Genomic DNA, 13591 nt, shown 5'->3' with positions numbered 1-13591 from the left:
GGCGATAATCTATGCAGACTAGAAACAAAGGAACAGAAGGAGGCAGACAGTCACTTTCTCTTAGATTGTGGATATTTATCCCTCTCTTTCACAGCAGCAACTTTAATAAACAAGTATGACGCCTGCAGCATCTAATCTAGAAAATACCGCCACGCAGGCAGGCGCACGCACGCCCATTACAAAGTGACCTTCACGGAGCATGGCAAACACAGTCAGTTTTCGGGACACAGGCTTTTAAAGTCTAAGTTAGCTGCTCCCCCTCCCCCAGCTCCTATAGACCAAAAATACCTCTATCCTCAACTACATAAACGTTGTGAGTAGCAAACTTGTAAAAATGAAGAGTACAAAAAGGAACGTCCATAGAACATATTTGCACCCTGTATACAATGTGTCACCCTTTAAACTGGCCGATGGTCAGCTATGGCCGATTGTCAACAATAGAAAAAGACCCCAACATCTGTCACGTGCACTTGAGTCGGTGGTTTGTGAGGTTCTCCAGAGAGGTTTTCATCTCCAGGGAGTGCTTGCCGACGGTCTCCGTGTTAATGGTTAGTTTGTGGTACATTACTTGCGGATGGTCTTTATGGTTAAGAAGCCAGTTGAATTTCCTGGCATTTAGAAAACAAGTAACATTTGATTGTCACAACATACAGCTCCGAGACAATAAATACAAGCAGATCCGATGCATTACTTCATTGTTATCAAGTAACTCCAGTTTAATTTAATACAATTTAGTGCATTTCAGTATCTCATTCACAGTTTTGACTTCTGTCCAAGTGCTTATGCAACAAAAAGGTTAAGAAAGGAAAGTTTACGAGAAAAGGAAATTCCAGGTGAACTTGCCATTACAAAGCTTAAAAATTTAAAGCGATCCAATTGTCTCTGAAAAAGAATGCCTGGCTGCCACTGAGGCCGACTGGTGTCAGCGTCTCTGGGAATTTCCCGGACTCCCTGAAAGTGGTCTTGTCCTTTAATTCCCCGAGTGGTGTGTGAGAAGGCCACCGTTTTCACTGAATCAGCTAGCGGGCAAATGCTTGTGCTGCCACGTAACTCACGTGTGTCCACCCCTCGATCACACAGAACACAATGTGACATCTACCCAAGAGCTGTCCCTGTGTTTTTGTGTCCTGGCCCTGATAGGCAAGAATGTGAAACCCGAATGTCTGCATGCACCTGGCCTGGCCCAGTGCAAGTGGGTGGTATGGCCAGGAGTGGGGAAGGGGGAAGGGAGGCGCACCCAGCACCCAGGCCTGGGCGTTCGGAGAGGCTGGCCCTTGCTTTGGGAGCTAACTCACTATACAAAGGGGCAGGCACGTGGGCCAGGGACGTGCTGCCTCCAGAGAGAAGGCAGGCGGGCACGGCAGGCCCACTGTTTCAACCCTCAGCCTCGGTAGACGGCAGGAGGGCTGGAAGCCACGTCACACCATTGGACGCTAAGTGTTGCATGCTGGGGGAAGCATGCACTACTGGTGAGAAGTTTGCAGCAGGAGCTCACGCTCAGGGTTGAACAATTCAGCTGAATATCAGCCGGGCTGAAGAGATTCTATTTGGCTTATCCTATAGGTGTCTCGGGCAGAGACAAAGCGACATGCAGAGTGACTCCTCCACCCCAAACCTGACACAACCGTAGTCACGTGGGTGTGGGACGGCCTCCAGACAGCCCTGCACTGCACGTGACTGCAGCCACCGCTTTCCTTCAGACCAAATCATGCTCCATCATTTAGTGTAAGGAGGTCCTCCTGCCTCCGCACACCAGGGACCGGGACAGACAAGGTAGAGTCAGACTTGATCAGTGACCGCACCTGCACTGTTTCTGTACAAAAAAGTGCAGTGTCCGCTGTTGCTTCGTGATGGCTTAGTGGTTTCTACATTCAGAGCTCATCACACGGATCCTGTGCTTCTTGAGGACGGGGCCCCTCCAATGGGCTGTCACCAAGCAGGGGACGGCCTGTCCCTCTGCTTTCTCTGGCGGAAATGCTTGTCAATGGGTAGCTATGTCAAACCCTCCACCAGGTTTGGAGAAAAGGGGGGCATATGAAAAACGAGCATTCAAAATCGATGCCCTGCTCTCCCTCTGACCAGCCGTGCTGCTCCCCACTGTCACTGCTCACGGTGCTGTCACAAGGACCCCAGAGAGGGAAGCCAGAGAGGCCCCCGGCAGCTGCTACAAAGTCACCATGGAAATATCACAGTCACCCAGAGGGGCCCAAAGAACTGCGGCCTCCCCCAGCTAGACACCTGGGGAAGGCCCACAGGCCAAACTCCACGGACTGGGCAGGGGCAGGAGACGGAGGGGGAAGATGACACCGGACTTGGAGACTCGCACCTGAGAGTGGGGCCTTGGCCTGAGCTGAGAAACACGCAGCCAGCGACCCCCCAGCAGGAGCAGGGGGCTGGTTCCCAGGCACAGAGCAAGTGGCAGAGCCAACCCCAGAGAGAGTCAGCAAACACTTCCCCCAGCAGGGAGAGGCAGCAAACACCTCCGGGCCTCGACTGGCCCAGGACCCGCCCTTTACGCCTAGAGAGCACAACCGACTGCAACCAGCATGGCCTGTCCCACGCTCAGCCTGAATGTGATGGCAGCATCAGCAACAGATGGAACTCAGTAGTGGGTGTAAAGGCAAAGAATAAAGAAAAGCACAATTCTGCAATTTATTAATTTAAGGTAAAAATTTAAAAGAGCTCCCCTCCCCCTTTCCTTATGAAGTGAATGAAAAGCAAAATCCACTCTCTCTCTCTCTCAAAAAAAAAAAAAAAAAAAAAAAGTCTGCACATTCCTGGTGTAGTTTTTATTGCTCCCAAAGGGCTCAGTGTTCAATGCAAGAGCTGATCCATGTTAAATCGGAAGGAATCACTGAGACTGGAAACCCACACCCCGGTCTCAGGCTCCATTCACAGGAGTCTGCACAGCTCATTCATTGACTCGATGGAGAATTCGCAGCACATGATGAGTTGATTTCAGGGGGAGGGGACTTATCTGGGAAACCAGGACTATTAACTAAGTGGGAGAAGATCTAAATCTGCATCTTCCCGGTGGGGCTCCGTCCAGGAGGACCCTCCCTCTGGTTTCCTTTAAGCTGATCTAGGCATTCGTGACTCAGCAACTGACACAGGTGAACACGCATGAAGACAGATGAGCAGCACGGTATGAAGACAAATCAACTCGACGGTGGCCGCTCACCCTGAGGGAGTGGGGGGGGGTGTGCTTCAGGACAGAGGCAAGCAGGCTTAGTTCTGAACAAAAGCATTTTGAACTGTTTTGTTTTAACCCTTCAGCCCCACAAGGAGTTGCATCCACGCGCCCTGGGACACGAGCAGCACAGAACTGGGGCGCAGTCCTCGGCACCTGCCGTCACGCCACCAACCTGGCCCTGGGACACGAGCAGCACAGAACTGGGGCGCAGTCACGCCACCAACCTAAACCTCAGGAGCATCGCTGTTACGCGCCTTCGCGCCAGCCTGACAAAGCTTCCCCAAACACACTTAGGGCCAGTACATTATTGTTCTTTCAACTTAGTTTCTAATTGCTTTTATGTCTCTTTCCTCCATTTTTCTAGAAAATCCAACCTGCCTCTATTCGGAATGCTGGTTACAGTGTGTCAGAGATAATACCCATTAGTTTTCTTTCCCTTGCTAAAAAAAGAGGCGGGAAATGTGACTTTAAAAAAACCAACTTGAAGGTTTAAGAAGAAAGTCCAGTGCAGCCGTGTGCGGTGGGATGGCGGAGCGGAGCCACGGGAGGCAGGAGGAGCCCTGGTTCCCACTCTGTCTGCCCAGCAGCCTCCAGCCAGCCAGGCTCCATCTGCGGGACCAACCTCCCTCCAGGGCCAAGCCTGCAAAGGATGCTGAGAGGACATGAGTCAAGCACAGGCTGTCGGGACCTGGGGAGACACTCCACCGGGCACCCGGGGGTGTGGGCACCACCAGGCCAGGAGGCCACCCACCTGGTCAGAAGCAGGCCTCGGCCGGACACGTGTGCCTGCTCAGGGCAGGGAGGGTGGCAGGACGGGGGAAGGCTCGCCACAGCTCATTTTCATCAGGGACTTGAGAGCCACCAACAGATCAACTGTGAAAATAGCATCTCTAGAGGCCAACAGCCCTGTGTTAACAGTCTCCAACCATCTCAGAAGACAGGCTGGGTGGTGACACTGCTTCTTAAGAAGCATTACAGGTTCTGGGGCTGCGGGGAGAGGCACTGGCCCAGTGAGGCCCCTCCCAGCACCCAATGGAGGGACTGCAGTCAGGGCCACAGGGAGGAGGGGCTGAGGAGCTACATTCACCGCACCCTCGAGCACTCACACCCAGGCTTAGGGAGGACACGGCACAGCCTCTGCCTGCTGCCAGCTGCCAGCCCTGCACGGGCTCCATCCATCCGACACCCAGGGTGTGCTTCTCACCCAGAGCATTCTCTCCACAGTGCCCCACCCCCACCCGCTCCCCACCCTACTGTCCGGAAGCCAAGATGCTGGTTGCCTTGGGGACCAGAGATGCGGTGACATCTGCACCCAGGAGGCCTGGGGAAGAGTCCTGAAGAGAGTTTGCTGGGGGTGCAGGGGAGCGGCGAGGGGCCAGGGTGAGTTCTCGAAATCACAGGTAAAAACAAAAAAGGGACCCAAGTTTAAGAAGAGAAAGCATCAGAGGCTCTCTCTGGCCAGCAGAGTCCTTGAGCGATGGCGCTGGGTGAATCCCGGACCCCAGGGGCCACCGCCCAGAGCAGACGCTGCCCTCCGCGCCCCGGTCTCCCACAGCGACAGGCGGCCCTGCGGTGCGCTGCGAAGTCTCCATCCGGCAGGCTTTCTGATTTCTTTACTCTTGGCTCAAGTTTATTGGTTAATATTAGTCACCAGTTAATAAGAAAATAGTTTCTAAGTGTCTTTTTTTCCTCTGTGTGTGTGGTTCTGTTTTTAATTGAGTTAATCGGACACCACCATCAAATTAAGTGTGTTCAATCACAGCCATTAATTATTCCTTTTTCTTAAATTCTTGGTTCCCGTAGCTGGAGCCTTTTTCTATTTCAGTTACTCCTATTAGTCGGCGGACTCCAAAGGAAGCTTTAAAACAGGAGAAAGGTGGGTTAGATGGATCAACTGGGAAAATCATTATTGGGAGGCCCCTGGGGTGGCAGGCAGGCACTCCCACCATCCCTCTGCCCCGCCCACGCCCAGTCCCCAGGAGCAGATGACTCCCGCAGCAGAGTGGCTGGAGCCCGCGCTGAGGCCCGAGGCCTTGCTTGGATCCCGTCTCCTTGATGCCTCCCAGGCACTGCGATGGCCTGCAGGCCTGGGCACCTCCACGGGGGACATGACAGGCCTGGGCCTGAGTGGTGGGAGCCTTCACATTCCTTACCTGCCCCGACAAAGCCCAGGAACGTGAGGATCAGGAGGGGAGAGCCGCTTGCAAAGACGCCCAAGACAAAGCGGAACAGAGGAGACAGGAGAACCGTGGCCCAGAAGAGGAAATTCAGGAGCGTCCACGGCCGGCGGGCAGGTCTGAAGGGCTCCCCTGGAAACACGCCCTTCTGGTTGTACGTCTCCTGCAGAGCATCCTGCCAGAGTCCACAGGAAAAGCGGTGTCATCACATGCTGTGCTCTTACCCCAGAGAACGTGGTGACCGAAACATGGCTCCACCTGTAATGTGCCCCAGGGACTAGACCAGCTGTGGGCAAACTACGGCCCGCGGGCCGGATCCGGCCCGTTTGAAATGAATAAAACTAAAAAAAAAAGACCGTACCCTTTTATGTAATGATGTTTACTTTGAATTTATATTAGTTCACACAAACACTCCATCCATGCTTTTGTTCCGGCCCTCCGGTCCAGTTTAAGAACCCATTGTGGCCCTCGAGTCAAAAAGTTTGCCCACCCCTGGACTAGACCAATCGTGCGCTGTGGGCGGGAGACGAAGGGGCATGACCTTCACACAGAACTTGGCTGCCTGCACCAAAATCTTGTAAAAACACAAACCCGGAGCGGCTCAGTGGCTGAGCATCGATTTATGAAACCAGGAGGTCATGGTTTGATTCCCGGGCAGGGCACATGCCCAGGTTGCAGCTCAGTACCCAGTAGGGGGCATGCAGGAGGCAGCCAATCAGTGAGTCTTTCTCATCATTGATGTTTCTCTCTCCCTCTCTCTCTCTGAAATCAATAAAAATATATCAAAGATATCACTGTAGTTCAGCAGGTCCTCAAATAACATCATTTTGTTCAACATGCCCCTGACCGGAATCGAACCTGGGACCCTTCAGTCCGCAGGCTGACGCTCTATCCACTGAGCTTCCTCTCTGAAATCAATAAAATTATATTAAAAAACAAAACCAAACCACAAACCCTGTGACCTGACACATTTCCTAGGAAAAGAATGAGTCTGTGCCTGGCCCAGGACGGACACTGTGACCCCAGGACTGGCAGTGTGAGCCGGGACCCTCATCATCTCCCGCTGTCTCAGGGGCACGGGGGGCAGTGGGCAGAGCACAAGTCCGAGCATCACCCCTGCCCGCTCTCACCCCTGGAAAGTTACTTCACCTCTCCTACTCCACTTCCTATAGGCTAATGACAGGAGCGAGCAGCCCGTGAAGACACGGGAGGTGACACTCGGCGGGATCGTCAGCAGCGGCACGGTGGGGAACGTGTTGTGAACACTGAGCAGGGCTGGCCGGCATAGGGGCAACAAAGGAGCAGACTTCTCCGCAGCCACCACTCAGACGTGTTAACAAGGGGTGCACTGTGACATTTAAAGTACCAGGTTATTCCATTTAAACAAAAAGTATGCAGGACTGGCTATGTGGGTAGGACCACGCTTAGAAGGATGCACCCCACGTGATTGTGGAGGAGTGCAATGTCGTCTGTCTGTTTTTATTTTTTCCATTTTATTTCCCACATTCCATTTTCTACAGTTATTAAGAAAAAAAAAGAAAAGAAAAATATTTTCTACAGTTACGTTTTGTGTTATATAAAAATGGGGGGAGGATCTTAACAAACACCTCATCTCACGGCCTTGTCTAACCTGTGGACAGGGGACAGTCACCCTGCTGCTCGAGGCCGAGTGTGGCCCGGAGCACCCATGACCTTTATGCCCCACATACACCTCGGGGTGACCGGAAGGCCCAGCCCTTCACAGCCCTCAGCACGTTTCTGCCATTTTCAAGCTCATTTGGCCGCCCCCACTCTGCTACCCGACCCTAAGCGGACGGGACCTGCCTCCCTCTCTCGCCCAGCGCTGCCCGGGGTCCCACAGAGGGTTTACAGTAGGTGGTGTTAACGATGAACCAAGGCCGAGGCCACACTGCAAAGCTGGAAGGCAGGCCCTGTCCACGCCTCCCTTTCTGAATTAGGACCACGTTTTATATTGCGATCCAGTGTCTACGTACGCAACCCGTCTCAGGAGGAAACAAAGCTCACCCAGGCCACAGGGAGCATCTGTTCATGTTTCCACTCTAGTCTGTTTCACGTGCACCTGCCCCACTGGGGACAGCAAAGTGGGAACAAACTAATGTTCACAGATAGGGACAGGGTATCAGCAGATGGCGGAACACCATGCGGCATCTAAAAGGGGTGAATTTGACCCATTTATGTCACTGTCAACAGATAGAAAAAAACATTGATGGCTTAAAAAAAAAAAAAAAAAGAAAAATACAGAAGAACACCACAGTATATAAAAGTATATTATTAGGAAATAGATACATTGCATTTGTGTATTCATTTGCTCAGGTCACTTCTCATTTCCTGCTGAACAAACACTGTTGCTTGCACCTGTCACTTTGTCTACACAGAGTTTCAACATTTTAAAACCTGACGGAGATTCAGAGACACACTCTCCTTCGCCGCCTGGTGCATCCAAGGTCCACCCGCCTATCTGCCTGTGTTTCTGTTTCTTTTTCTTCTGGAAAGAGTTACATTGTTCTGCAAAATTATGTTTCATCTAAGTTTTCAAATGTGTGAGCATAAAGCTGGTCACAGTGCTCTCATTATTTTCACTCTCTGCTCTTTGGCTGGGTCATCTTTTTTATTCCTATTACTGTCATCACTCTTTTTTAATTGGTCAGTCTTGCCCAAGGCCTTCTATTTTATAATAGTTTTAAAGGAAAAGCTTTTGGTGCCGTTGATTCACTCTTTTGTAGCTTTGCTTCCTGTTTAAATAATTTATGCTATCTTTATTTGTTCTCCTCTGGGTTTACTGTTTTTTGTATACATGTGTGTGCATGTATAATGTGTGTGTATGGTTATTAAGAGGATAAAACGTGTAATACTTTAAAAGATTCTGATACGCAGTAAGAGATATGTCCTCTGCTAACCTCATCGTCATTCCTTTGTGGGCAGTATGTCTTTTCTCTCTCTCTCTTTTTTTTTTATACTGTACAGCCCCCTTCAGTGCTCACAGCCCAAGGGTAAGAAGGCTGGGCAATGGTTTGAGGCTGCAACTTCCTCTGGCATGGGTCCACTATTGTCTTTTCTCTCTGGTGATTCTAAGATCTCTTTTTGTCTTTAGTGTTTTGGAATTTCATTGCCAAGCAGGGATGAATTTCTTTTTATTTTTATCGTATCCCAGACTATACTTCTTGAACATGATGAAATCTATGTCCATCAATTCTAGGAGTTTTATGGTTATTAGCTGTGACAACTGCTCTTCACCATCCCCTCTACTTTCTCTCTCTGGACCTTCTGATAGTTGCCTACTGGACCTCTCAGTCTATTCTCCGTATCTTTTAGCCTTTTCATAAGTTACACTTCCTCTGGGCTGCATTCTGAGTAATTTCTTCTAAATCCTTCTTACTCATTTTCTCTTTAGCTGTATCTCATCTGATATTTAATCTGTTAAGGTTTTACTATCAATGATGAGATTTCTCATGCCTGTAAATTCTACTTGGTTTTTCCCAAATATGACTCATTTTTCCCATAGGTCTTGCTCTTTTCTTTTCAGTTCCTTCTTTTGTGCTTAATCATTTCAAAAATACTGATTTTAGTCTCTGATAGTTCCATTAGCTGAGGTTTTTGGAGGATTTTGTTTTTCTGTCTGTCTTGCCCATGATGGATTTTGGCTCTGAGCTCATCTCCAGCAGAATTTTACCTGAGAAAATCGTGGACAGCTTAGGATTGGAGTCATGTTCTTCCAGTTTTGCACATGCTTCTCTAGGAGCTCCAGAGAGATTTGCCTGGAACCACTTTTTTATGTTGATATTTTCTCTTTGTTCTTGAACTATGTTGTTAGTGTAGATTCAAACCCCAAACCTGGTTGCAGGCAGGCTTATGATTGTGACTTACCAGGGGGACTTTTTGAGACCAAGAAAGGAAAACTCAGTCATTTCCCTGTGCTAGAAGGTAGATGTTTTTGTTTAACTTTTCTGAGGGTAAAGCTCTCAGAGGGCTCCAGCTTTGGGTTCCCAGTTCCAACTTCTGCCTTGAATCAGGTCACACCCTTACCTTCTGTTTCCAGGTAGGCAAACTTTAGGTTAAGGAGACCAGCAAACTCCACCAGGAGAATGTGGCTGTGTCAGCCCCGGGCTCACTACAGGTCTTCAGTTCCATCTTTTTTTGTTATTAATCCTCACCTGAGGATATTTTTCCACTGGTTTTTAGAGTGGAAGGGAACGGGAAAGACACAGAGAGAGAGACATATCGATTGGTTGCCTCCCGCAGGTGCCCCAACCAGGGCTGGGGATTGAGCCTGCAACTGAGGTATGTGCCTTTGGCCATAATCAGACCCGGGACCCTTCAGTCCAAGGGCAGATGCTCTAACCACTGAACCAAACTGGTTAGGGCATCCATCTCCTTTTTTTTTATTATTCCTAGAGATTTCCCTTATTTTCTTGCAAGCTCATCAATGATTTAACAAAATATTTGTTATATACTGAAAGGATTTTCTGATTATCTAAGCCTCCCTCACTGCTGAAAACAAAAATCTAGTGTCCTGTATGTTTGTATATATAAAATAAAACAGAATTAAGAGTCAGGGATGAGGCATGCCATGGGGGAATGGAGGTGGGGCTGGGTGTGATCATAAGAATCTTGTCATGTCATCTATAGTGTGTTTCTTCTTGCAGACCATATACATACACATATATACATCTGTTATATATCTACAATTTCTTTTACATGAAAAATGAAACAAACGTGATCAATTATTATCTGCCATAGTTACATAAGCACTGTTATCCTTATATTTTCCTCTAGTTCGCTAATTTCTCATAAATTAAGAAAAATGAAAGAAAAGAGTTAGAAAGAAGCATCTGGGAACTCCTGACCCACAGGGGTCGGCCTGCAGCTGCCCCCTGAGCCCGGCAGTTCGCCTTTACCTTCTCCTGGTACAGCTTATGGAGCCACTGGGCCGCTTCCTTCTCATCCTGCGGGATCTCTTCCAGAGGGAACCTCCTGTTCATGAAGAAGATCGAGAGCAAAGTGAATACCTAGGGGACAGCAAACTGAAAATGGGGGACACCTGTGCATCGGGGTGACCTGCTGGCCTGCTTTTGCTCATCAACCTCACTCTCACTTTCCAAAAACACACAAACATCCAAGTAACTTCTCCTTGGGCGTCCCCCAGAGGTGGCCTGGGCTCTGCGGGCCTGCAGGGTGCCATGGAGGGGGCCGAGCCGCATTTACGTCCATGGGCTAGTGGGAGGATGTCACAAGGGGTCCCCAGGAGCCATGCAATGAGCAGGTCATGCCCCCAGCTCCTCTGCGAAGGGTGACCCTTTATTAACTTCAGCAGGAGTTTTAGTCTCTCTTATCAGTTCACGCTTTGGAAATAATTATGACTTGGAGTCTTTCATTAGGCAAAGAAGATTGTGTCTTTCACAGATGAAATCTACTTGCTTCAAATATGAAAAACAACAGAGGTTTAGAACTTTCATCTCAATGAACAAACAGCTGACTTCAGTTAGGACACTAACTTATTTATAAACCTAATCACCAGCTGGATCGCCAGCCCGTGAGAGGAGGTGTCCGCCTGGGAAGCTTAGCAGGACCAGAACCACTTTCTTTTTTTTGTTAATCCTCACCAGGGGTCTACTTGCTTCAAATATGAAAAACAACAGAGGTTTAGAACTTTCATCTCAATGAACAAACAGCTGACTTCAGTTAGGACACTAACTTATTTATAAACCTAATCACCAGCTGGATCGCCAGCCCGTGAGAGGAGGTGTCCGCCTGGGAAGCTTAGCAGGACCAGAACCACTTTCTTTTTTTTGTTAATCCTCACCGGGGGATATTTTTCCATTGGTTTTTAGGGAGAGTGGAAGAGAGAGGGAAAACAGAGAGAAACATCAATGTGAGAGAAACATCATTGATTAGTTGCCTCCTGCACACACCCCGACCAGGGGCCCTGACCAGCCTGCAACCGAGGTACATGCCCTTGACCGGAATCGAACCCGACACCCTTCGGTCCACAGGCTGATGTTCTGATCACTGAGCCAAACTGGCTGGGACGAAGAACCACTTTCACAGCAACTGTTGTACTTCACAATCACCAGCACACACCTGAGCTGGAATAACTAACCGGGGACGCAGGTGAGACGCGGTTCATCACAGGGGCCCGGCTGCCCACTCCAGAGGGGCCCACAGTGAAGGGACAGCCAGGCCAAGTGTCCATGGCCAGACATGCATGTCCTGTTTTAAGGTATCTCAAACTTTTTGCTCTAAAATTGAGAACTTTGATGTATGTGGGTTATGCCTGCAACCCAGGTATGTGCCCTTGACTAGGAATCAAACCTGCACCCTTTGCTGTACAGGCCAATGCTCTGACAACGGACCACCCGGCCACTACTGGGTGGTATTGTTTTTAAAAGCTGTGCTGGCTCAAGCTCTCCAGACTGCAATGGCGAGGCCTGTCTGAGCCTTCGGCAATCACAGTGGCCAGGATGGTGGTCGGATGGCAGGCAAGGGCGCTAACACAGAGCCCGTCTACACCAGGGAAGGGCCTGCCTCCGGGGCATGTCTGAATGACACGGGGACTGGCCGTTCAACCAGCCTGAGCTGGAATCGAAGTCACAACACCATTTTATGAACAGAGTAATCCCCAGGCTGTTCTAAGTTTAAAAGATACTTTGGGGATCAATTATCTTCTCTTCATGAGCCAGAGACACTTGGAGAGTCAAAGCGTGACCATGAGACACGCAGTCGCCATCCGGACACCACTCTCCTGGTCAGGGACCCCGATCTTGTGCGACAGGAATGAAGGTCGCTCCCCATGCGAGGCCCTGCCTGCCTCTCAGAACAAAGCCCGGCTCAGCGTGGACACCTGGGCAGCTCACTCTGTCGCGTCTCACTGGCTCCAGGAGCCACTCGGGTGAAACCCAAGATGGACCCTCCTCCCCTGGACTCTTACAGACTCAGATCCCTTAATTCTGGGGCTGAAATCGCCGGTGTCAACAAAGGTCACAGAAATACAGCATCAAGCTCGAGGTGAGGGGGGCCATGTGTTGGGGCTGGGAAGGCACGGGAGGGGGCACCGGGCAGGATGGGGTGCCCGCTGGGCACGGAGCTCACCTCAAACACATATCCGCCTCGTACTTCTTCCCGTAGAGGATCCCCAGCAAAGACGGGTTCTTGTTTCCCCGGAAATTCAGAGTGACATCATAGATGGCTGCGACTGTGGGGGCGGGGTGAAGGGTGAGCCAGGCCGCCGCTCACTCCTCGCCCACGCAGAGCCCAGCGGGCTTTCACTCGGGCCGTTTTTTCTTTGCCGACTCTCAGCTTTTAGTTGGGCATTTAACGATCACATCTCCTGTGCTCACTGACTGTACTCACTGACGTGTGTGCATCTAAATCCACTCTCTGCCCTCTTCTAACTGGTCTCTGCCCCTTTCTTTTATCTTGTCTCTTCTGGGGTTAGATTTTTTTTTTTCCTTTATAAGGTTTTCAGTTATGTACTTTTTGATTATTTTAGTTATTTTTCCATTAACTAGCATTTTATCACCTCAGAAATGACACCAGGATTTTACAATATGTTAACTCCGCTTTCATGGTCCTCCCTTTTCTGTCCTGTAGTTGACATGTAATTCACTCACGGAGTGTTGACTGCTTTCGTCTCTCGCTTTGCGTGGAGCCCGGAGGACCAGGGTCCCTGGCTCTGGGGGCACGGGCTCTTACCTGTCCCGCGCAGGCACTGGACCGCGGTGGTGAAGCCCTTGGTGCGAGGCAGCAGGTGGTGCTTGAGGGGGGGCAGCCCCTTGGAGGCGGCCACCTCCATGCTGACGCGGTGTTTCTTCTCTGTGAAGCGCGTGCCCTCACAGTACAGGAGAAACTAGGGCAGGAACACAGGGACGGGGCTCAGACGACGCCACGCACGGGGAACCTGACTGGCAGCAAAACGCTTGCTGTCCGATTTGTAGAAATGACAACACTACTCCAGGGACAAGCACTTTGAAATGTTCTTTCATTTTAGGGCCACAACCTGCCCTAAAATACTCCCCACACGCCAATTCCCTCACCGGCAGCTAACAGCACTGCGCTTATTCTCAAAGCATGCAACAGGAAGAAGGGAGCGTGCAGGTCCCCGGGCAGCCTTCTGGTGGGAGCGGAACACACATGAGGTAGAAACGCTCCGTAACGAGGCAGCTCTCAGAGGCCAGAAGAAGGCGAGACAGAGAAATGGATCTGA

General features: G+C 50.2%; 1 protein-coding gene across 5 annotated transcripts in view; it reads right to left on the bottom strand.

The window, feature by feature from the left end:
- Window positions 1-691: 691 nt before the first annotated feature.
- Window positions 692-13591, bottom strand: part of AGPAT3 (1-acylglycerol-3-phosphate O-acyltransferase 3) — a 57817-nt gene continuing 44917 nt past the window's right edge. For 4 of the 5 annotated variants that reach the window (XM_005880424.1, XM_005880425.2, XM_005880426.2 and 1 more), the window contains exons 5-9: window positions 13081-13234; window positions 12478-12580; window positions 10287-10362; window positions 5347-5545; window positions 4799-5051 (exon numbers count right to left, since the gene is read on the bottom strand). In XM_005880424.1, the coding sequence (XP_005880486.1) occupies window positions 4963-5051; window positions 5347-5545; window positions 10287-10362; window positions 12478-12580; window positions 13081-13234 (621 nt within the window). In that variant the 3' untranslated portion in view covers window positions 4799-4962. Of the gene's footprint in view, window positions 3366-3417; window positions 5052-5346; window positions 5546-10286; window positions 10363-12477; window positions 12581-13080; window positions 13235-13591 lie in introns of those variants that run through there. The other variant, XR_314399.2, reaches the window with a different exon arrangement.

This window comes from Myotis brandtii, unplaced genomic scaffold (genome assembly GCF_000412655.1).
Source record: "Myotis brandtii unplaced genomic scaffold, ASM41265v1 scaffold638, whole genome shotgun sequence".
In the NCBI taxonomy this organism is placed as follows: Eukaryota; Metazoa; Chordata; class Mammalia; order Chiroptera; family Vespertilionidae; genus Myotis; species Myotis brandtii.
Note: the sequence above shows the minus strand (reverse complement) of the source record. Positions and strands in the feature narration are given on the sequence as shown.